The sequence below is a fragment of the Oncorhynchus kisutch genome, linkage group LG25 (assembly GCF_002021735.2).
Source record: "Oncorhynchus kisutch isolate 150728-3 linkage group LG25, Okis_V2, whole genome shotgun sequence".
NCBI lineage: Eukaryota > Metazoa > Chordata > Actinopteri > Salmoniformes > Salmonidae > Oncorhynchus > Oncorhynchus kisutch.
This window is the reverse complement of record NC_034198.2, coordinates 22,663,221-22,687,881: the sequence shown is the minus strand read 5'-3', so window position 1 is coordinate 22,687,881 and position 24,661 is coordinate 22,663,221. Positions and strand designations below refer to the sequence as shown.

Genomic DNA, 24,661 nt, shown 5'->3' with positions numbered 1-24,661 from the left:
GAGTACAGTCATTGCATGTCACAGCTGTTGAAGTGGTCACAGGTTAATGTCAATGACGTATGACCTGTGTGTTCCTCAGAGCACGGTGACGATGATCCCAGCCCATGACAGTCCCCTTGCAGCTCTCGCATTCAACGTGTCAGGAACCAAACTGGCCAGCGCCTCCGAGAGGGTGAGTCTGACTGTTCCTCCCTCTGTCTTTCTGTTTATCTCTGCATGTCTTTCTACTGTATCTCTCTATATATATATACACTGAGTATACCAAGCATTAGGAACACCTTCCTAATATTGAGTTGCGTTCCACAGGGATGCTGGCCCATGTTGACTACAATGCTTCCCACAGTTGTGTCAAGTTCGCTGGATGTCCTTTGGGTGGTGGACCATTCTTGATACACACAGGAAACTGTTGAGCATGAAAAACCCAGCAGCGTTGCAGTTCTTGACACAAACCGGTGCGCCTGGAACCGACTTCCATACCCTGTTCAAAGGCACTTAAGTCTTTTGTCTTGCCAATTCACCCCCTGAATGGCACACATACACAAGCCATGCCTCAATTGTCTCAAGGCTTAAAAATCATTCTTTAACCTGTCTCCTCCCCTTCATCTATACTGATTGAAGTGGATTTAACAAGTGGCATCAATAAGGGATCCTAACGTTCACCTGGTCATGGAAAGAGCAGGTGTTCTTAATGTTTTGTACACTCAGTGTGTCACTCCCTTTCTCTGTGTACAATAGTTCTGTCTGACCATCTCCTCCTCCTCCTCCCCAGGGTACAGTGATCCGAGTGTTCACCATCCCAGAGGGACAAAGACTGTTTGAGTTCCGCAGAGGGATGAAGAGGTCAGTTTATGACAGACAGACTACAGAAACACACACAATAGTACAGCTGATAGACACAATACTTTAGAATGTCTCAACAAGGTTTTGTAGGGGTAGGTTTGGTCTCTTGAGGATGATGACTTTTACCATGTGTGTTTGTCTCAGGTACGTGAGTATCAGCTCATTGTCCTTTAGTTCAGACGCCCAGTTCCTCTGTGCCTCCAGCAACACCGAAACGGTCCATATCTTCAAACTGGAACGTCACAGCCCCAGGTACACACTGTTTACTCTCTTTTGAGTTTGTTGTGTTGATTGTGTTACAACCTGGCCCTTTCTGGTCCTCAGTGGCTCGTTGTCAGGAGTGGAAGATGCTTTGTGTTACAGTTGTCTTTGTAGTCAGTTGGGAAGAGGAGTGTGATTGACTTGTTGAGTGTGACTATGTCTCTTCTGCCTGTCTAGTCGAGAGGGGGGATGTCCTACGTGGGGTGCATACGTGGGAAAGATGTTCACAGCAGCCAGCACCTACCTTCCCTCCCAGGTCTCTGACATGATGCACCAGGACCGGGCCTTCGCCACTGTACGACTTAACATGTTCGGTCTCAAGAACATCTGCGCCTTGGCCACGTAAGTTTGTGTGTGTTTGCGGGGGGATGGTGTGTGTCTGTGTGCATTTCGATGTTTGGTAACTCTTTATTTGACAGTACTATTTGTTATGATTTTCAGGATTCAGAAGCTGCCTCGTCTGCTGGTGGCGTCATCAGATGGACATATCTACATCTATAACATCGACACACAGGAGGGAGGAGAGTGTGTGTTGGTCAGGAAACATAGGTGAATAAGTGTATGAACCTCAGGGTTGGGGTCAATTCCATTTAAATTCCAGTAATTTCAGGAAGTACACCGAAATTCCCATTTAATTTCTCTTCATTGCTTTTCAATCAGAAATTTGGTTTACTTTCTGAATTGACTGGAATTTAAATAGAATATACCCCAACCCTGGTGTGTGTGGAAGCATGTGTGTATTTGCTCTCAGGCTCTTTTTGTTTTCTCCAGACTATTTGAAGGAGATAAGGAGCCACAGGAAGAACAACAGGAAGAGGAGGAGCTTGAGGATAGAAGGTCCCTCCCACCGTCAAACAGCCCATCATACGCTGCCACTGTGGCTCTCCCCTCGACCCCACCCTCTTCTACCACTCTCACAGGTATTATGTGGATGTTTGGTTATGTGTATGGTTTGTATGTATGGTTTGTGTCTGTCTTACCTTGTGTAATTTAGTCTGGTGATGTGACCCTTTGTCATCTCTCCTCTCTTTCCATCTTCTTCTTCTCCATCCCTCAATCCTCCTCCAAGGCTACTTAGATGGAGGGGCTAAGAAAGGTAATGTGATCCCTGAACATGAGTTTACCAAGGGACCCGTCTGTCTGGATGACAAGAACGAGTTTCCTCCAGTCAACAACCAGAGCAACTGACCCAACTTTTCCCGGGAACCAATCAACTGGAGCCATTCAAGCTAGAAGGGATATCAGTATTCAGAGAACTCCCCCCCAGGTCCCACCCCCATGTCCCCAATGAGGCAATCAGATGGGATAAATGTAGAAGCCACAATGGTGATTGGTTACTATCATGCGCCACTCAGAAGTAGAGTATGGATAGACAGTAGACCTGTCTCTGTACATTGTCTTATACCTGGCCCTGAAGGTCAATATGAATACAAACATTTCATTCCCTAACTGTCAGAAGGAAAGGAGGTCTGGGCACTAAAGTTGTAGCCTACCTCTAGTCTAATATTAACCAATATTAACATGGTTAAAAAGGGACTTTAATATTTAATTGCATTCATATACAGATATCGATAAGTGTTCAAAGTGCTTAACATTGTCAAAAGGGGAAGAGGCAAAACCATTCAATTGTACTTTTATAACCTCTTAGTATCGTTAAGTGATATATAACACTGACTGGATAGTGAAGTCTGAGTCCTATTCTGCTGCTTGATGCAGATTGGCTAGAACCCTGTGTAGGGTGGCAGAGAGGGGCCCAGAGACTGAGGCTTATCAGTGGGCTCTAGCTGTGGCACGCCCTGAGAGAGAAGGGGGAGGGAAGAGAAAGAAAGAGGGGGGGCTTCTATCATGTCTGAAGCGATAGTTTTCGAACAGCGCTAAAGAAAAAAGAGTCTGAAATGTGAAAAACTGAATAGAGAACTGTATTATAGGATCGTACAGGTCCTTTTATTTAATTGATTTCATTATTAACACCATTGACTACATAATATTGAATATTGTAACATTTCAGACATGACAGATCTTTTTACTTTGTAAAAAAACTATGTTGACTTGTATTAAATACTCTTTTGGAAAATGAAATGAGTATTATTCATCAATAGATCTTTTGGTTTTGGCGGAAAGTGATTTTTTATTGTTTGTGTATATATACATTTATACATATAGTATGTAAATAGCACACCTATTGTTATGATCCTGTGACTGATTTGCCAAAGGGTGGTGCTTTTTGTTCTTCGGATGTTTTGATTTTGGGTTAAAGTGAAGTTATTTGTGGGACAAACTAAACTGGTCTTAGATCAGTGTATCGGCAACTTCATCCTACTTATTGCATGGTCATATACTCCCCACCAGAGAGTGCTAGAGCAACCCAGAAGCCTCTGTTATATAACTGTACAAAAAGCCTGTGTACAGGAAAACACTTAATATTGGTAATAATACAGTAAATTGTCCTTGCTACGCAACAGCAGCTGTCTTCCCATGTTTCCCCTCAGAGCAGCAGTGAGCAATGTGTCTCAGTCAATCCCCAGTACTGACCTCCAGGAGAATGACCCACAGTCTGGCCTCCTCACAACAGGCTGATGCTAGTTCTAATATTTGCTTTTCTTCTTCACTCTGGCGAATGTTTCTGGTTGGTCTCTGGGGTTGTTTACATTAACCCAGATGTAGGCTACAGGTCTGTGATTTCTACATTCCCATGGGCACGCATATACCTCCAAGAACAAACAATTATTGGACTAAAACTAAAGTGTGTGTGTGTCTGCGTATCAGTCGGTCTTTCTGTGAATGTCAAACTGTGTGTAACACTGAATCTGTGTGTGTCCTCAGCCCAGGGTGAGGCAGCGGCAGGCTGTGTGCCGGGGGTCACAGCAGGGGGCTGCTGATTGGTCTGTGGCGTAGTCAGCCGTGGACACTGATTGGTCAGTGGCAATGTCATAGAGCAGCGCCTCCCTCCACCTCCTCACCCTCTCATCCACTTCCTTGTACTCCTCCGTGGTGGGGTCCAGGGGTGTCTCCTCGCCCTTGTCTCCAGACAGGTCAAATATCATAGGGGGGTCGTGGAGCTCCTGCCTCCCTTTAGACCCCCCACACGCCTCAGCCGCACCTGTAGGGGCAACATGTACTACAGTAAACTAAACTATCAATACTACTATTTCACTAAACTATCAATACTACTATTTCACTAAACTATCAATACTACTATTTCACTAAACTATCAATACTACTATTTCACTAAACTATCAATACTACTATTTCACTAAACTATCAATACTACTATTTCACTAAACTATCAATACTACTATTTCACTAAACTATCAATACTACTATTTCACTAAACTATCAATACTACTATTTCACTAAACTATCAATACTACTATTTCACTAAACTATCAATACTACTATTTCACTAAACTATCAATACTACTATTTCACTAAACTATCAATACTACTATTTCACTAAACTATCAATACTACTATTTCACTAAACTATCAATACTAAAGCAGTAAAGGTGGCCCAATCAAATCTCAAGTCAGTCACTCACTGCACCTGACCAAGCATACCAATGAAGTTTATCCAGATCCCTTTTAGCCGTTTCTTTAACGGCTGTATTACCCGTGATGTAGAAGGCCTTGTGGCGCCCCAGTCTGACAGTCTGCAGGTCCCCATACTTCCCTGCAGCGCCACTGTTGGGGTGGAAGAGGAACTGCAGGTAGGGAGAGGAAGACAAATGAGAGAGACTCGTTCCAGCAATCCATCCGATCATATTCCTGTTTCAGAGTAGTTCTACGTCACTACATTTGTGTTAAGACTAGCTCTGATAGTTCAGTGGGTCATACCTCATTTCCTGTTTCTTTGCCGTGTAGGAGGACGTCTGTGGCGTCGATACCGTCATAGCGTCTGTCTGATGGGGGGTTCACTCCAGCTAGGGAGAGGAGGGTGGGGAAGATATCCAGACCACTTGGAGAATGGAGAGGGAAGAGGGAGGGAGATCAGGAGAAAGAGGGGGTCAAGTTTGCACGAATAACGCAAAAGTGTAACATTCATTCACCTGTGTTTTGTATCTGAGCTGGGGGTAGCTTCAGATATATCTACTGTAATGATGACCAAACCTGAGCAGGGCAGAGCTGGTGCTGTTGGCTGGTACTCTGCCAGGCCAGTAGGACACTGTGGGCACCCTGTGCCCCCCCTCCCAAGTGGTCCGCTTGGCAGAGCCCCCACCTGACAGACAGGTAACAGACCAATACATGGACCATTGATGTCAATATCCATAAGGTTCGTAATTTAGTTCAGTGAGTTGATGCACTAGAATGCAAGTGCTGACCCAGGAAGAACTTACCTCTGCTGGTCTGCCACTTCCCCAGGAAAGGACCCACACTTCCTGCATACTGGCACTTTTGCTCCCAGGGACCATTATCACCTGAAGAAAAACACATAAAAAAATACAGTGATGTTCAATGATCCAAATGGAAACATGATCGCTGGTAGTTAGTGATCACTCACCAGTGAACCAGATGAGAGTGTTCTCCTTGTCTGAGGCATCAGAGGCATTCTTTATTGCCCCCACCAGACCGTCCATCTCCCGCAGACTGGCAGCGTACACACCACCCTCTGAGGGGTGGGGGACGTAGGAAGGGGGGGACAGGGGGACGTGCATGTGTGCCAGAGCTACATAGAGCAGAAAAGGTTGTCCCCGTTCCCTATGAAGAAACATGATATCATGATATTGATAACATAAAAGATCCCACATTTAAACTTTTGAGCACTGTGAAGAAAGGTATATTTGAGCTATGACTATGGTAGGTTACTGTATATGCCTATAGATAGCCACTTGACTTGCTAGAGAAAGGGCAAGCTCTTCTCTTTGGCAGAGTGAGAGTGTATTAAGCCACCACGAAACCTGATACTGTAAGCGATGGGCACTTCAAACAGGTGTGATGCAAAACGAGAGAGAGTCAGACTTACAGAATATTGTTCAGCCCAAATAATCCCCTCTTAACACACATTTCTTACTGTTTAGGCAGCTGTGCTCTGACATGCGAGAATGGAACACCATCTTTGCTTTCTGAATCAGAATGTTGCCACAGACCGATTGTGAAATTGGGTTCTGAAAATAAACAGCACGCGCACTGACAAAAACATGTTGTTCTAACAATCTGGGCTACATTCGTTCAGAACTATGTTCCCTTTGCACTAAACTGTAAACATATCACGCCATGACCAACATACAACTGTCTCACTGAGTATGTAGGCTATATCAACGGCAGCAACCCAAGTTACAGTACTGCATATGAGGGTTTTGTTCTATTAAATAGCTGGATGTTTTTTTCCTGTCACATATATGGTTTTATGGGCATATTTTACCTGGCTGTGTGTATGACATTGAGTGCAGTGGATGTGTATCGCTGCGTTAGCCTCCACAGGTCCAGAGGCTGCTCTACAATGGTCCTGTTCTCAAACAGAGGCAGAGCCACTTTGGTGTAACAGCTGCTGTAGCCACTCCTCTTCAATCTGTAGACAACACAAATATTCAGTATTAGGAGAATGCAGAGTTCTGACTAGGGCTGTTACGGTGACCGTATTACCTCCACACCAGCGGTCAAGAGTCATGAATGCAGTCAAATTCCACGTGACCGTTTAGTGGAACATTCCCGCTAATAGCCTACTGCCATGTGCTCATTGCTGCGCTTATAATGTGAAGAAATAGCCTTATAGTTTATCAACATTTAAGCTAAAAGTTCTGATCTGTTGCATCAGCCTCATTGGTTACATTTGTTTATGCTAGTGGTTGTATTCATTTGGGATATGTCACATCCCACAACTGTCCCAGACTATGTTTGGAATATTTATTTCTCGCACAGAACAGAATAGTTCAACTCTTGTACTATGGGGGATAGTAGATTGACATAGGCTAGTGCTTTTGCTGTTCGTTAGGCCTACTCATCTAGTTGGCTGACAAAAATTAAATGTGAACAGTTGTTCCAGTTGAGTCCCCGATGTGTCTGTCATCACTTGTAGCCTGTGAGAAAGACCCGATCACGTGACGAGCCATGTGAGTGAGAGGTGATTCGGAGCAAGCAGCACATAGGGAGAAGGGAATTAAAATGATTATATTCAGCCCAAGGGCACAATGGCCACTGGCCACAAAATGCATAGATTTTGGGGGGGGCATTAGAGTCAAAGGGGATGCCGCCGGGAAATTCAAGGCATTATGAAATGTTTGTCAAATTGTGAATGAGAGACTGATGAAGTGTGTACAGCCTGCGCAAAAAAACTAAGCAGAGCTCATGCCTTTCATGCTACTTTTTTCCAAACATCACTAGAGTCGCATAATGCAGCCTTAGAATGTATAAACATCATTCAGCCTTAGAATGTATAAACATGTGGCCCAATGTTTGTATCACAACTAAAGTTACATTAATAACTCTGAATTAAGCGTATAGGAGTAGCTGTTTCTTTGTTAACCGCTCAACACAGAATAGCCGCATGTGTTCACTCCCTCAGATCGTTTGGAGAACATATCCTTCCTATTTTATTCAGCTTTGTTCAATTGTATTCTTCATGCTATAAAATACTATAAAATAATGCAATGGAATTCTTAGCAAATATTGTCTGAAATAGACTACATTTTCTTCATATAACGTTTATTTTTTATCTTTCTTTTTGTAAATGTAACCTTTATTTAACTAGGCAAGTCAGTTAAGAACAAATTCTTATTTACAATGATGGCCTACACCGGCCAAACCCAGACGACGCTGGGTCAATTGTGCGCTGCCCTATGGGACTCCCAGTCACGGCCGGTTGTGATAGAGCCTTAGACCTGTCTAAAATAAATAATCAAATCAAATTGTATTAGTCACATGTGCCAAATACAACCTTATAGTGAAATGCTTACTTACGAGCCCTTAACCAACAACGCAGTTTAAAAAAAATACAGATAAGAATAAGAAATAAAAGTAATTAAAGAGCAGCAGTAAAATAACAATGGCGAGACTATATACAGGGGGGTACCGGTACAGAGTCAATGTGTGGGGGCACCAGTTAGTTGAGGTAATATGTACATGTAGGTAGAGTTATTAAAGTGACTATGCATAGATGATAACAACAGAGAGTAGCAGCGGTGTAAAAGAGGGGGAGGCAATGCAAATAGTCTGGGTAGCCATTTGATTAGGTGTTCAGGACTCTTATGGCTTGGGGGTAGAACATGTTTAGAAGCCTCTTGGACATAGACTTGGCACTCCGGTACCACTTGCCGTGCGGTAGCAGAGAGAACAGTCTATGACAAGGGTGGCTGGAGTCTTTGACAATGTTTAGGGCCTTTCTCTGACACCGCCTGGTATAGAGGTCCTGGATGGCAGGAAGCTTGGCCACAGTGATGTACTGGGCTGTTCGCACTACCCTCTGTAGTGCCTTGCGGTCGTAGGCCGAGCAGTTACCATACCAGGCAGTGATGCAACCAGATACTCTCGATGGTGGAGCCGTAGAACCTTTTGAGGATCTGAGGACCCATGCCAAATCTTTTCAGTCTCTTGAGGGGGAATAGATTTTGTCAAGCCCTCTTCACGACTGTCTTGGTGTGTTTGGACCATGTTAGTTTGTTGGTGATGTGGACACCAAGGAATTTGAAGCTCTCAACCTGCTCCACTGCATCCCTGTCGATGAGAATGGGGGCGTGCTCAGTCCTCTTTTTCCTGTAGTCCACAATCATCTCCTTTGGCTTGATCACGTTGAGGGAGAGGTTGTTGTCCTGGCACCTCACGGCCAGGTCTCTGACCTCCTCCCTATAGTCTGCCTCGTCGTTGTCGGTGATCAGGCCTACCACTGTTGTGTCATCGGCAAACTTAAGGATGGTGTTGGAGTCGTGCCTGGCTGTGCAGTCATGAGTGAACAGGAGAGGACTGAGCACGCACCCCTGAGGGACCCCTGTGTTGAGGATCAGCGTGGCGGTTGTGTTGTTACCTACCTACTTAGTGTTCTTGGGCACAGACACTATGGTGGTCTGCTTAAAACATGTAGGTATTACAGACTCAGATAGGGAGAGGTTGAAAATGTCAGTGAAGACACTTGCCAGTTGGTCAGCGCATGCTCGCAGTACACATCCTGGTAATCCGTCTGGCTCTGCGGCCTTGTGAATGTTGACCTGTTTAAAGGTCTTACAAACATCAGCCGCAGAGAGCGTGATCACACAGTAATCCAGAACAACTGGTGCTCTCATGCATGTTTCAGTGATATTTGCCCCAAAGCGAGCATAGTTTGGGCAGCTCTTGGCTGTGCTTCCCTTTGTAGTTTGTAATGGTTTGCAAGCCCTGCCACATCCGATGAGCATCAGAGCCAGTGTCGTACGAGAGTACGATTATATCTTAGTCCTGTATTGACGCTTTGCCTTTTTGATGGTTCGTCGGAGGGCATAGCGTGATTTCTTATAAGCTTCCGGGTTAGAGTCCCACTCCTTGAAAGTGGCAGCTCTAGCCTTTAGCTAAGTAGGGATGTTGCCTGTAATCCATGGCTTCTCGTTGGGGTATGTACGTATGGTCACTTTGGGGACAAAGATATTGATGCACTTATTGATGAAGCCAATGACTGATGTGGTGTACTCCAGTCTGTGCTAGCAGAACAGTCCTGTAGCTAAGCATCTGCTTCATCTGACCACTTTGTTATTGATCTAGTCACTGGTGCTCCCTGCTTTAATTTGAGCTTGTAAGCAGGAATCAGGAAGATAGAATTATGGTCAGATTTACCAAATTGTGGGCGAGGGAGACCTTTGTATGCGTCTCTGTGTGTGGAGTAAAGGTGGCCCAGAGTTTTTTTCCTCTGGTTGCACATTTAACATGCTGATAGAAATTTGGTAAAATGGATTTAAGTTCCCCTGCATTAACCTCTCTAGGGTATGTGGGACGCTTCCCACCTGGCCAACATCTAGTGAGATTACAGAATGCCAAATTCAAATACAGAAATACTCCGAAATATTACAATAATTCAGAAAAGATACAACTATTTTTTTTAAACATAGGTTTAAAGATTCACTTCTTGTGAATCCAACCACTGTGTCCGATTTTTAAATGCTTTACGGCGAAAGCATACCTTACGATTATTTGAGAACATCGCCCAGCAGACAAATCATTACAAACAGTAACCAGCCAAGTAGAAGAGTTACACAAGTCAGAAATAGAGATAAAATGAATCACTTACCTTTGATGATCTTCATATGGTTGCACTCAGAAGACATTAATTTATTCAATAAATGTTCATTTTGTTCGATAAAGTCTCTTTAAATTCAAAAACCTCAGTTTTGTTTGAGCGTTTTCTTCAGTAAACCACAGGCTCAAACGCAGTCACAACAGGCAGACAAAAAATTCAAATAGTATCCGTAAAGTTCGTAGAAACATTTCAAACAATGTTTATATTCAATCCTCAGGTTGTTTTTAGCCTAAATAATCGATAATATTTCATCCGGAAAATAAAGTCGTCAATATAAAAGGTAAACAAGAAAGGCACTCTCTCGGTCGTGCGCATGAAAAAGCTCTGTGACACGGCAGGGTCCACTCATTCAGACTGCTCTTACTCCCTCATTTTTCAGAATACAAGCCTGAAACAATTTCTAAAGACTGTTGACATCTAGTGGAAGGCATAGGAACTGGAATTTGAGTCATAAGTCAATGGATACTTCAATGGCATTGAATAGAAAACTACACACAAAGAATCCTACTTCCTGGATGGATTTTTCTCAGGTTTTCACCTGCCAAATCCGTTCTGTTATACTCACAGACACCATTTTAACAGTTTTGTAAACTTCAGTGTTTTCTATCCAAATCTACCAATTATATGCACATCCTATCTTCTGGGCCTGAGTAGAAGGCAGTTTAATTTGGGCACGGTTTTCATCCAAAATTCCAAATGCTGCCTCCTACCCTAGAGAGGTTAAAGTCCCCGGGTACTAGGAGCGCCGCCTCTGGTGAGCTTTTTCTTGTTTGCTTATGGCGGAATACAGCTCATTCAATGCAGTCTTAGTGCCAGCCTCTGACTGTGGTGGTATGTAGTAAACAGCTACGAAAAATACAGATGAAAACTCTCTAGATAGGTAGTGTTGTCTACAGCTTATCATGAGATATTCTACCTCAGGCGAGCAATACTTTGAGACTGCCTTAGATATCGTGCACCAGCTGTTATTTACAAAAACATAGTCCACCGCCCCTTGTCTTACCAGACTCTGCTGTTCTATCCTGCCGGTGCAGCGTATAACCAGTATGTTGATAGTGTCGTCGTTCAGCCACGTCTCAGTGAAACATAAGATATTACAGTTTTGAATATCCTGTTGGTAGTCTAATCTTCCGCGTAGGTCATCTATTTTATTGTCCAAAGACTGCACGTTTGCTAGCAGAATGGAAGGAAGTGGGGGTTTATTCAATCGCCTATGAATTCTCAGCGGCCAGCCAGTTCCCCTGCTCCCTTTTCTCCGCCTCCTCTTCATGCAAATAACTGGGATCTGGGCCTGTTCTCGAGAAAGCAGTATATCGTTCGCGTTGGCCTCGTCAGACTCGTTAAAGGAAAAAAAGGATTCTGCCAGTACGTGGTGAGTAATCGCAGTCCTGATGTCCAGAAGTTATTTTCGGTCATAAGAGCCGGTAGCGGCAACATTATCTACAAAATAAGTTACAAACAACACAAATAAACTAACAAAAAAACACAATCGGTTGGGGGCACGTAAAACGTCTGCCTTCTTCTCCAGCGCCATCTTAATAGCCTACAATATAATGGCTTTATTGTGAAGGATTGTGAAGGTGTAGGCTATATTACCTGGATTTATTAGACTTGTTCAAATGTAGATGCTCCAAAGGTCTGCATCAGCGGCTTGTACGCTATGTGTGGAAGACAAGATTTTGTGGCCACCACAGCCCTAGTTCTGGCAAGGAAATGTATGATTCATGCTGGAAAAATTATATTTCTGGGTCTCAAATTAGAATCTGGCTCAGTCTGTATAAACTCATCTGTCTATGAGAGCAAGCAAAGACCCCTGTGTATGTTTGTGTACCTGTGTTAACCATGAGCATACGACCCCCACCTGTTGTGTAGTATCTGTGGTCCAGGGTAACAGGGAGGGCAGGAGGGCAGGTCGTAACCAGGCAGGTCTGTACAGCCCATATCATTACTGTATGGGATCCCCAGGTAGTAGTCAAAACCTGCCCACAGAAAGCAATAAGAAACTCATTGTTTTAGACCTCACATTCACTGTAACACCTGCACTACTGTGGCTTCATGCAGATAGATATAGTAGATATAATATGTCAACCATTTAACTCAAGAACTCAATGCCTCTTACCTCTGTTGGTGGGACTGTACGGACCATTGTGCCCTAGATGCCATTTACCTACACTTACAACAGAGAAAACACAATGGGTTAGAACAGAATAAAATAGAATAGAGCAGGATAGAATAGAACAAAACATAATCAAATATGGAATAGAATAAAATAGAAGAGGTCTCTTTGTCTCTCACCAATCATGGCTGTGTAGTATCCACCCTGGTGCAGTATCTCGGCCAGGGTGGTCTCAGAGAGGGGTAGCCCCCCCACGGACCCCACAGCGAAGTTGTGTGTGACCCCGTTCCGCAGGCCGTGTCGGCCTGTGAGGAGAGCAGCACGGGACGGGGAGCAGGTGGAGGCTGGGGAGTGGAAGTCTGTCAACCTGGAGGATACAGATGAAAGGGGTTATGGAGGACAAAATGGTGTTTTGAACAAATAAAGTGGTGGTGACCAACACTGGTTCTAGACTAGACAGTTACAGGGTGTGCAAATACTTGTTACAATACATAAGTAAGAAATGTGTATCTCATGATTCAATAAAGGTATTTGACACCAGGACTGGAACTAAAGCCTCCACCTCCTGTTGCAGTTATCCATGACAGTTCTATCCTGTGAGAAAAAGCCTACTTTAAGTTAGGCTAGTTGGTTAGTGAACAGGCTAACAAGAGCTGTACCTCATTCCTTGCTGGGCCATCAGATCCAGATGAGGGGTTTGGCTTGAACTCTGACCCGCCTGCTGGTTGGCACCTAGGTCTCCCCATCCAATATCATCTGCCAGAATGATGATGAAGTTGGGTCTCCTAGTGCGGGTCCTGTCCCCAGCTTCATTATGGCTCACTGTGTGGAACAGTAGCCCACAGAGCAGGGTCCCAGCTAATAGGAGCAGGAATACACTCCCTGCCATTCTGGTTCAAGACCTGGGAGAGTGACAGAGTAAGACAAGGCAAAGAACTGATCAAAACTAAGGTCCCAAGAGACACTTTTATAGCAGCTTTGGGTTGAACAATGTATTATTCATTATTATAACAATTATAACAATCATGGTCAACTGCACACAGACAGCACTCTGACAGTTATTAGGTGCAGGGGGCTGCAGTAGACTGATATAGGACTGAGCTGACTGATTGTAACCCAATCCCCTTAACCCCTGTGTTTCCTCATGAGTGTGTGTGTGTGTGAATGAGAGAGAGAGAGAGTGAGAGAGAGAGAATGTGAGAGAATGTGAGAGAGAGAGAGAGAGAGAGAGAGAGAGAGAGAGAGAAGAGAGAGAGAGAGAAGAGAGAGAGAGAAGAGAGAGAGAGAGAGAGAGAGAGAGAGAGAGAGAGAGAAAGTGAGTGCCACAGTAAGGTTGTCACTGGTTTCACCGGTCATAAACTGAACAGCACACAGGATTACCACACAGCACAATGTGAAAAACATTTGGGATAGAGACAGATCTTTTATCTCTAAAACTGAAAAACAGGTAAGATTTATGCAATACTAATTTTACTATCTTGAAGTAAATATTCTGTATCTGACTGAGAAGTATTGATTGAAAAGGAGCAACAAGTGAGCTGGCAAAGAGTAAACCTACAGTTATCTACAATCCACGTTGCCAACAGCATGAGACCTATACAATGGGTAGTTCAACGCTGTCCTTCACAAACTCGTGCTACCTTTAAATTCAAGACGTGGGCTTTCTTCTCCTCAGCTCTCCTCTCCTTAATTCTTCAAAATATTGGAGAAGTGGCAGCAATATGGCAGAGGCCCACCCGGGGTATTTGCTTTCACCGGTGGTTATTCGGTCCACTAAAGGTGAGGAATAAGGTTAGGAGCCTAAAGTTCTGTTCTGATTATAATAATTATTCGGACAGTTCCAAATTAGTGAGATTTTTCAGTTAGAAAGTGCATGTTATTTATAATAAGGTTTACCTGTAGAAAATGGATGGTCCTCTCTTCAGCAAAATATAGTTTAAAAAAATAAGAAGACCCTCCCCTACAGCTAAATTAATAATTAACACAAAAGTGGACGGCGTTTACCCGCACTTCTTGGACAGACCAGGCAGAGCCTCAGATATGAGAAACTGTTCTTCGTCCTGTAGCCTACATGGCAATGTGGAATTTTGATAGTGCACAGGGCTGCGGGTCAGGAGGTTGTGGGTACGCAGACCGCCGTGGACATGAGTAGGGATGCAAAGATCTCCTTTATAGTAAAAGCATTGCATTAATCTATCATCATATGTAGAAAAAATAGCATTTTCTAATTAATTTGACATATTAGAGGAATCTTTTTTTATAACACACAAATTACCGAAATTACAGCCTAAGAATGGACAGAGAAATAGGCCTATGTGTTAATTTTATCACATTTCTCCCATGCCAAATCAGTCTGTCTTGTTTGCAACAAAACTGTCCGTTTGCAAATAATTACATCCAAGACGTCATTAGGAATCTGAGCATGGTACTTTCAAAAGTTAGGCCTACATTTCTAACCCAGACAGAGTAGAACCACTGACACAGAAAAGTGTAAGCTTTAACTGCTAGCTACTCTTCTTCCGTGGCTTAACCCAACGAGAGAAGGTCACAAGTGTTTCCCTAAAAGCTGTCTGGGTTAATAGCTTAATCAATTGATAGTGAAAGGATTCGATTACTTCCCAAGCAAAGTCAGCCTCTGAAGGTCAACGAAACGAAACAATGATTGAGCCCCATTTGCATCGGAGTCATGTCTTTCCTGGGTATTTTACAGCTTGTTTCTAACATAAAGCATCGCAGACCAAAGTGCAGTTATAGATCACTTTGATATTCTTCAAAATCATTTGCCATTTTCAGTAATAAAAAGGTATGCCTATGGCATATCCTCTCATCATACCTCCTCAATTTCAGTCTTAGTTTTATGGTGGGTGGAGGAATTGACGAACAAATCTATGGATATAGCAGCCTATAGCCTAAACATGAAGGCCCACCTATTATTTCTTAAAATAGGAAGGAATAGGCTCCAACACAAAACACTCGTTGTTAGTAAGAACCCCATGAAATGGAAAAAAATGAATGGCAACTTATTGGCATTGGGAGAACCATATACACAATTACAAATACCACTCAAATGGACGGCAGTTCATCAAAACCATACTGCAACCGGGAACATTGCAAATGCCAAGTGTGATAAACCAAAATTCCCATAGGTGGTGACCGCGCTCCACCATAGATATATGGGAAATGGTCACAAAGTCAGGTCCCAAGGGTGAAATTTTCAAAATCTCAATTTTTTGAAAATGTTAAAACCTCATAAAAAAGTGATTTTTTTTGCCAATTATACATATTTTATGGTCAATTATACATATGTAGTAACCGTACGGCCACACATTTGTCTTATTTTATTGAGTTTGTCCATAAGGCCTATGTTTTGTCCATTTGCAATATATGATCATAGGAAGTCGGCTTCTGAACCAAAAAGTCAGTGTACCATGTCCAAATGGCATAAGAAATGTCCAAATGGCATATATACTGACCAAATTATATATATCACTATGTTAAGCCCTGAATCAACCTAGAAGGTTTAGTTGACATGTTTGATCATAGGAAGTAAGATTCAGCATGTCCATTTCGTAATGGGAAGTCCTTATGGATATACATTGGCAATGGACACTGTCAACTTGCAGAAGGGCATGTTCACACTGCTCATTGGTGTTGATTTCAGCCTGTCCATTTGGTGATGTTAAATCCCTCATTAATAACCTCTTAAGGATCCGCCCCTTTTTCCCCCATTGCATTTATGCTCTGTCAGAACTGAACCCGCAGCTAGAATGTAACTGTGTTAAATTATTCTTTTTTAATGGTTTTAACAGAAGGCACTGTGAATTTTGAGCAGGCTCTGAAGTATGTGATAGTTGGCTTCTAAACGAGTTGGACAAAGTGGGTTTGGTTTCAGTATGTATCAGTTTGGTGTCAGAATGATATCTTATTGACTGATGGACGCTGACTTGATGGCTGACTTTTGTCTGTTTCCAATAAGTTTAAACACTGATGAACCATCACCAAATGGACAGGCTGAAATCAACACTAAAAGTGTTGGCAGAATGCATCACCGTAGTCTCTAGGCCGTGCCGGGTTCAAGGAGATGCGCCACTTGCCCGTAGCTCGCTCAGCCTGACCGCAGCGACGTTGCAGAAAGTAGGCCTGGAAGGAAGCCTGACTAGTAGTGATTTCAACATGCTTTGGACATATTGCGGCCTCCTGGTCATACAGAGACACGCCATTTTTGATGGGCTCTTCGGGAGGTTGGGATGGATAAGCCACAGAGTTATTCTAGCTGCGCTCGCTGGTTCATGTAGTCTGACACATTCGAGTTGCTCCCTAAGGACAACATGGGTTTACAGGTTATGCTCTAACTTTTCTTCAGTGCAGGCCATTTTCAAAATGTATTTTGCCACGTGTTCAGGGTCACCTGTACCTCTATAGATAAACATAAAAAGATTTAATTGAATAGTCCCCTTCATATCCTAAAGGGGAACTTTACCATCAAATGGGGAGGCTTAAATCATCACAAAAAGGGAAACAAATGGCATCACCATAGTCTCTAGGCCATGCCGAGTTCAACGAGATGCCCCACTTGACCGTAGCTCACTCGGTCTGACTGCAGTGACCGTGCAAAAAGTAGGCCCAACATTAAGCCTGACCTAAATTTGAGGTGCTTTTGGGTGACAGCGGCAGAACCGTTGAGGCTAGAAACACAATTCAACCACAGGAACTTTCCTACGGTCCTCCCGATCTGTGCAAACATAACATTGGCCATGTAGTATTAACCGTTAACAGTGAAAACATGGTGTTTTCTTTTGACAGTTTGCAATGACATCTCTCCCCATAGGAATACATTGCCTCCTTCCCTAAATTCAACCTGTTGTTTACGTGGGTAATGATTGCCAAATCAAACTGTCATCAATGACAATCCATCAGGCCACTATGAGGATTACCTATGTTGATTCTAAGCTTCCTGGAGCAACCGGGAGTGGTTAAATTCACCCTAAAAGTGGTTTTGATTTCACAACCTGTAGTTAGTGAAAAACACTGCATTCAACCCTCTATAAATCAGTCAGTTCTTAACGTAAAGACTTGAAACTCAGGAACATCTATCACTGCTCGGCCATCCTGTTCAACGAGCCATTCAATTGGGCATTTCTGCAGTATATTAGAGCATGTCCAATTCGGACAGTGTACATTTCCAATGTATTTAAAAATGTATTTAAAAACTCTGTTTTCACAATTCCTGACATTTAATCCTAGTAAAAATTCCCTGTCTTAGGTAAGTTAGGAACACCACTTTATTTTAAGAATGTGAAAATGTCAGAATAACAGTCATTTCTTTCATCACGTTCCCACTGGGTCAGAAGTTTACATACACTCAATTAGCATTCGGTAGCATTGCCTCTAAATTGTTTAACTTGGGTCAAATGTCTCAGGTAGCCTTCCACAACATTCCACAATAAGTTGGGTGAATTTTGGCCCATTCCTCCTGACAGAGTTGGTGTAACTGAGTCAGGTTTGTAGGCCTCCTTGCTCGCACATGCTTTTTCAGTTCTGCCCACAAATGTTCTATAGGATTGAGGTCAGAGCTTTGTGATGGCCACTCTAATACCTTGACTTTGCTGTCCTTAAGCCATTTTGCCACAACTTTGGAAGTATACTTGGGGTCATTGTCCATTTGGAAGACCCATTTGCGACCAAGCTTTAACTTCCTGACTAATATCTTGAGATGTTGCTTCAATATATCCACATCATTTTCCTTCCTCATCTATTTTGTGAAGTGCACCAGTCCCTCCTGCAGCAAAGCACCCCCACAACATGATGCTGCCACCCCCGTGCTTCACGGTTGGGATGGTATTCTTCGGCTTGCAAGCCTCCCCCTTTTTCCTCCAAACATAACGATGGTCATTATGGCCAAACAGTTCTATTTTTGTTTCATCAGACCAGAGGACATTTCTCCAAAAAGTATGATCTTTGTCCCCATGTGCAGTTGCAAACCGTAGTCTGGATTTTTTATGGCGGTTTTGGAGCAGTGGCTTCTTCCTTGCTGAGCGGCCTTTCGACCCTCCCGATATAGGACTCGTTTTACTGCGAATATAGATACTTTTGCACCTGTTTCCTCCAGCATCTTAACATGGTCCTTTCCTGTTGTTCTGGGATTGAAGTATGTTCATCTCTAGGATACAGAACGCGTATCCTTCCTGAGCGGTATGACGGCTGCGTGGTCCCATGGTGTTTATACTTGCGTACTATTGTTTTGTACAGATGAACATGGTACTTTCAGGCGTTTGGAAATTGCTCCCAAGGATGAACCAGACATGTGGAGGTCTACCATTTTTCTCAGGTCTTTGCTGATTTCGCCATGATGTCAAGCAAAGAGGCACTGAATTTGAAGGTGGGCCTTGAAATACATCCACAGGTACACCTCCAATTTACTCAAATTATGTAAATTAGCCTACCAGAAGCTTCTAAAGCCATGACATCATTTTCTGGAATTTTCCAAGCTGTTTAAAGGCACGGTCAACTTAGTGATTGTAAAGTTCTGACCCACTGGAATTGTGATACAGTGATTTATAAATGAAATAATCTGTCTTTAAACAATTGTTGGAAAAATGCACAAAGTAGATGTCCTAACTGACTTGCCAAAACTAGAGTTTGTTTACAAGAAATTTGTGGAGTGGTTGAAAAACGAGTTTTAATGCCTCCAACCTAAGTCTATGTAAACTTCCAACTTCAACTGTATATATGTTTAGGCTTCTTGCAGTCAATTTGCAGTCTACAAATGATTTATAATTATGTTCTGGCCCCGACCATCCTCTCAAGAAAAGAAATCGGTCCGCAGTTGAATCTAGTTGATTATCCCTGGACTATAGGCTAGTCCGTGCACATTTTTTGGACTAGACCTAATCAAAAATTATTTTAGAAGAAACCTTTGACTCTCCTCGTAAACTGCCACGTAGCATTACACAGTGCAGCCATTGGTTAAGCAGCACACAAAACCGTTTTTGCTCAGCAGAGCAGGCCGGACTCAGGGTTTGAATATCCATTGATGTGTGTAATGCAGCCCTGTTTTATTTACACCATCCCAGCAGCTATCTTACTAATTAAACTTTGTTCTGTGCATCTTCGAGCATGCACTTCCTAGCCTATAGCCTATAGATCATTTGATTGAGACCACACTAAATAGCCAGTTCGCAGTTGTAAATGAGAACTTGTTCTCAACTGGCCTACCTGGTTAAATAAAGGTGGAATTTTTTTAAATCTAAAAATAATATGATATTGAGTGCCCAGTAGAGAATCAGAGATGAGGGGCGGCATCCGGCACACATCTATATGTAGCCTAATAATCAACTCATTATTATTATTATTATTATTATTATTATTATTAACTCATTATTATGACCCTTCCTTCCCCTGGACTAGATTTAAATAATACTAACCCCTCCCCCTGACTGAAATTGAAAAAGCATGACCCTCCCCCATTTTCCTACTGTAAATACAGGTTTTTCAAGAGGCCCAATAATCACCTCTGTAGCCTAGTCATAATAATTTTAATTGTGGTCTAACATTAATTACTGATTAAAATACTTGGGCAGCTTATAGCTTACAGCTTATAGCCAAATCGGTTTGATACAAAATATCTAGAAGGCCCTAGAATGTAAGAGAACATGATGCCATGGGATAAGACAAGTAAAGTAGTATTGGTGTTGTACTTTAGGTCAAGTCTATAGAGGGCCTAACTTTATCTGCTGTTTGTCCTTCCTTTGGCCACCTCTGGCTGAATGAGATAACATGTTGGCACATTAAACATTGGTGTGGGTCGACCCACAGATCTATACACACACTTTTGGTTATAAGACAGACAAGTCAGAGAAGACAAGTGCAGCATAGGTAATGACCGTTGGAATGGATGAGTTACCAATGCCATAGGCTATTCACCACTAACATCAAGGGATGGCATTGCTCATTCATTCGTCGAGAAAAGGCAAACTGGATATGTGGAACGACAATAAAAAAGGCAGTGAGTGAAACAGGTTTATGTGTGTGTGAATTGTGGTTATTGTTGCGTAATTGAAGATGTGCTAATTACGCTGCAGGACCGATTAGGATCCTTGATACAAAGTAACAGTTGCGTTGATATAGCAAGCAACGTGTCCTGAAAAGCTACATTGTTCCGGATGTAAGCAGCAACAACTTTCATCATAACATGACCTAAAACGACATTAGTTTGCAAGCTGCAACTATGTACCTAACATATGAAATTGATAAAGGATACTTTTTATTGAAATTTTGCCATGTAATCCACAGGTAACAGTGATTGTATTACCGCTTTACAGTGACGTCTTGCTTGCAGAGGTATTGCAGACTCGAAGAACGTGCACGTTCACGCCAACAATGCGCGTTCACACATACCCACAGTTACCAGAGGGTTCGTTACAGTTGGGAGGGACTGACTCAGAAAGTCACATGTAAACTGCAAAAAAATGTATTTGCTCTTCATAAATAAGCTAATCCTAGCCTTATATATACACACACACACACAATGTTAATGTTAATATATTAACCTTATACCATACCAATAACATTTACATTATTAACTATGTATTTATTTTCTTCCCAATCACAAGCGTTGTTTACTTGTTACCTTTTCTAAAAGTTCTCTATTCCCTACAGCAAAACGTTCTCCCTTCCCTACAGCATCTTCTGCTCCAACTATGACAGTGTGGGGGTCCAGAGTGAAGCGCTACATGGGGCCTAACGTTTACACGGCTCCCCCAGATGGTGGCTGGGGCTGGGTGGTGGCGGTCTCCTTCTTCCTGGTGGAAGTGTTCACCTACGGAGTCATCAAGAGCTTGGGTATCTTCCTCCAGGACCTGATGGGGGAGTTTGGAGAGAGCAACAGCCGAGTCTCTTGGATCATCTCCATCTGCGTCTTCACTATGAGCTTCACTGGTGAGACTGGGGATGGGGGATGAGAGGGTCTAAGGCAGGGGTTCTTAAGCTTTTTCAGATCAAGACCCAAATGAGAAATTGACTGTCCTCTCGTGAGCCAAATGGTTCTCCAAATTAAGAAGACATAGTGCATGATTATAGATGTATTCTCATAACTTGTGACCCACCTCTCACATGCCCAGGGTCAACTTTGGGTCCAGACCCATAGTTTAAGAAACCCTAGTCCAGGGCAATTCTGGTTCTGAAGAGCTGCTGAATGTGAAGGCTTGTGTTACTGTGCCAGACTGCTTGATCTCATAATAATGTTTTTAGGGTGATATTAACTGAAAAAGGTCAGATGCTCTATAGTGTGTCATATCTTAGTGCTAACAAGATATACCTATCCCCTCTCTCCTCACAGCCCCTCTTGCTTCTATAATGACCAACCGATTTGGGTTCCGGCCAGTTGTTATGATTGGTGGACTCCTCATCTCCATAGGAACCATCGCCAGTGGCTTCACCAACTCCATCAACGAGATGTATATCACCATCGGACTCGTTGCAGGTAAGACAAACAAATACACACAGGATATTGACCATCATAACTGTCACAGCGGCACCAGTGTTGTCACCAGTGGGTGTGCATGTGTGTCCTCTCCCCTCCACAGGCCTGGGGTACTGTCTGACGTTCCTGCCCACCGTCACCCTACTGTCTCAGTACTTCTCCAAGCGGCGTTCCCTGGTCACAGCTGTCGCCTCCACGGGAGAGTCCTTCTCTGTGTTCGCCCTCGCCCCAGGTAAGAGGTCACAGTGGGACTAAAAGCCTCTGCTTACTAGCAAAGTTTCTCTTTAAAAAATACAATGTTTCAGTTTACCAACCTTCCCATTACCTTAATCTCACTTTTCTCAATTGCTTTTTCTTTTAAAATTAACCCACATTTATTTTGAGGTTGGATTGCAAACCCTGACCACTATAGTCTTGTATTTCAAACACTCTCCTCTTTGTTCTCCCCCATCTGCTCCTCAGCATTCTCTGCTCTGAGGGACTGTATCGGCTGGCGTTATACTCTGGTGGTGATCGGAGCTCTGCAGGGCATCATCATCATCTGTGGAGTTTTGCTAAGACCCATCTTCATCAGACCTGGACCAGCCACGGAGACAGAGACAGGTGGACTGGCTGACCAAGAGCTGAAGGCTCTGAACACACAGGAGAAGTCCTACACTAAGGAGAGACTGTACACTAAGGACATTTCATATGCTAAGGATAGCTATTACACACCGCAGAGTTCCTACTCTCAGGAGAACAAGCTGACTCATTGTTACTCCCTGAGCTCTGGAGAGTCTGAGGACTCTGGGGTCCAGTCCCTCCATCACCAGGTCCTGGATGATGGTAGCAAGGCAGGGATGGATATTCCTCTGAATGGGAAAGAGGAGAAGGGAGAAAAGGAGGGAAAAGAGAGAAGAGAGAAGGAGGTGTCTTCACAGCTGTGCTTAGGAAGCAAGAAGGAGATGGCGAAGGACGAGGAGCAGACACGCACAGTATCTGCCCAAAAGCCCAAACTCCTTGACTTCTCCGTGCTGAGAGAAGGCAGCTTCATTTGCTATGCTCTCTTCGGCCTCTTCGCCACATTGGGTTTCTTTGCCCCTCAGCTCTACATCATTGAGCTGAGCGTGAGCCGTGGCGTGGAGCGTGACCGTGCAACCTACATGCTCTCCGCCATGGCGGTTGCAGAGATCTTTGGTCGCCTCTCCATTGGTTGGGTGCTAGGCAGGAAACTGTTTAGAGGCAGGAAGCCCTTGGTGCTGCTAGGATGTGTAATCCTGCTGTGCCTGGTGCTGGTGGCCTTTACCCTGGTGTGGGAGTTCTGGGGCCTGGCGATATGTTGTGGGTTCTATGGTTTTTTTATGGGCACTGTGACATCAACGCATATACCCATGCTGGCAGAGAAAGATGTGGTGGGCATAGAGAGGATGGCGTCGGCCGCGGGAGTCTATGTGTTTATACAGAGCTTCGCTGGGCTGGCCGGACCACCTCTAGGAGGTAAGAGATGCATTCAGGTCTCATATTTATTCACAGCTCTCTGTCATGGCATGTCTCTTCTTCTCTCTCTCTCTCTCTCTCACTAATGATATTGGTTTTATTTTCATTATCATCAAATTAAATAACTTGATTAATTTGTGCATCATTTTTATGAATTCGTTTACCTTTTAACATTCTCTCAGGTGTTCTGGTGGACCTGACTCAGAACTACGGCTCAGCTTTCTACTCCTGTGCGGTGGGTATGGGTTTGGGAGCTGTGTTCCTGGGACTGGTACGACCAGCCAAGAGTGGCTTGCCCTGCTGCAGCAAGAGGGGGCCTCAAAATTGCCCAGAACCCCTGCAGGTGGGGCCAGGGAACCCTGTACCTCAGCGAGAGGGGAAGGAGGCCCAGGACAGAGACAGTCTTCAGGACTTCCTAGAAGTTTACCTTGATTTGGACCAGAAACAGGAAATCATTACTGAAAAAGGCCAACTGATGACAATCTCTACTTGAAAAGACATCACACAGCTCAGAAGGAAACCCCATAAGAGTCTGAACTGAAGTCTTGGCTAAGCTAGTGCTGATTGAGACAAATCAGACAAATATGTGAATAAAGAATGCCATGGACGGATAAGGAATCTCTATCGTGTGATTTCAGATCTGGTTTCGGGAGTCTGGCGAGGTTTCATATCTCCAGTCACTCACACTGAACAAAGGAAAGGGCATACTGAACATGGATGTAAGGGGTGAAATTAGCACTACAAACCTTGTTGTAAACTGAGACAACAATGTTATTATTGCTTCCCTGAATATCAAAACACTGTGTTTTAGCTCATGGTACTGTTAGAGAGGATATACAAACAATATGTAGAGGCCAGTTATTAGATTTATGAAGTCAGCTGGGAAACTTTATTATGCTCACACTGCCATAGGATTTTGAGTTTCCTCCCAAAAATAACATTAAAGTTGATTCAACTTACAATTGTATCTCATTGGGGAGTAAAGCTGAACAAACATACATTCTCAAGTTTAATTGTATGCTCACTCAACTTTTAATTTTAGGTTGAGTGAACATACGCTGAACAAAAATATAAACGCAACATGTAAAGTGTAAAGCCCATGTTTCATGAGCTGAAATAAAAGATCTCCTAAATTGTCCATACGCACAAAAAGCTTATTTCTCTAAAATATTGTGCACAAATGTTTACATTCCTATTAGTGAGAATTTCTCCTTTGCCAAGATAATCCATCCACCTGACAGGTGTGGCATATCAAGAAGCTGATTAAACATCATGATCATTACACAGGTGCACC

General features: G+C 43.3%; 3 protein-coding genes across 7 annotated transcripts in view; 2 read left to right on the top strand and 1 right to left on the bottom strand.

Annotated features, from left to right (window-relative positions):
• LOC109869903 (WD repeat domain phosphoinositide-interacting protein 1-like) overlaps nt 1-3,180 on the top strand; it is an 8,322-nt gene extending 5,142 nt beyond the window's left edge. For 2 of the 3 annotated variants that reach the window (XM_020460204.1, XM_020460206.2), the window contains 7 exons: nt 80-172; nt 770-840; nt 985-1,092; nt 1,279-1,443; nt 1,543-1,650; nt 1,873-2,021; nt 2,171-3,180. In XM_020460204.1, coding sequence (XP_020315793.1) covers nt 80-172; nt 770-840; nt 985-1,092; nt 1,279-1,443; nt 1,543-1,650; nt 1,873-2,021; nt 2,171-2,289 — 813 coding nt within the window. In that variant the 3' untranslated portion in view covers nt 2,290-3,180. Of the gene's footprint in view, nt 1-79; nt 173-306; nt 453-769; nt 841-984; nt 1,093-1,278; nt 1,444-1,542; nt 2,022-2,170 lie in introns of all 3 variants that reach the window. The other variant, XR_004205387.1, reaches the window with a different exon arrangement.
• arsg (arylsulfatase G) lies at nt 3,027-20,851 on the bottom strand. Of its 2 annotated transcripts, XM_020460198.2 has the most exons (13): nt 14,307-17,575; nt 14,051-14,183; nt 13,070-13,312; nt 12,590-12,777; nt 12,414-12,461; nt 12,156-12,273; nt 6,461-6,607; nt 5,600-5,796; nt 5,436-5,516; nt 5,209-5,317; nt 4,936-5,056; nt 4,712-4,802; nt 3,027-4,201 (listed from the first exon to the last, which is right to left on the bottom strand). In XM_020460198.2, the coding sequence occupies exons 3-13, from the start codon at nt 13,297-13,299 to the stop codon at nt 3,921-3,923; spliced, it is 1,611 nt and encodes a 536-aa protein (XP_020315787.1). In that variant the 5' UTR covers nt 13,300-13,312; nt 14,051-14,183; nt 14,307-17,575; the 3' UTR covers nt 3,027-3,920. The 2 variants fall into 2 exon arrangements, with proteins under 2 accessions (XP_020315787.1, XP_020315791.1); XM_020460202.2 differs by lacking the exons at nt 14,051-14,183; nt 14,307-17,575 and adding an exon at nt 20,722-20,851.
• LOC109869898 (monocarboxylate transporter 7-like) lies at nt 13,709-24,661 on the top strand. 2 transcript variants are annotated; one of them, XM_020460190.2, is made up of 6 exons: nt 13,709-13,857; nt 21,069-21,347; nt 21,748-21,891; nt 21,995-22,123; nt 22,354-23,367; nt 23,550-24,661. In XM_020460190.2, exons 2-6 carry the CDS (start codon nt 21,110-21,112, stop codon nt 23,858-23,860), a joined length of 1,836 nt encoding a protein of 611 aa, XP_020315779.1. In that variant the 5' UTR covers nt 13,709-13,857; nt 21,069-21,109; the 3' UTR covers nt 23,861-24,661. The 2 variants fall into 2 exon arrangements, with proteins under 2 accessions (XP_020315779.1, XP_020315778.1); XM_020460189.2 differs by lacking the exon at nt 13,709-13,857 and adding an exon at nt 19,814-20,415.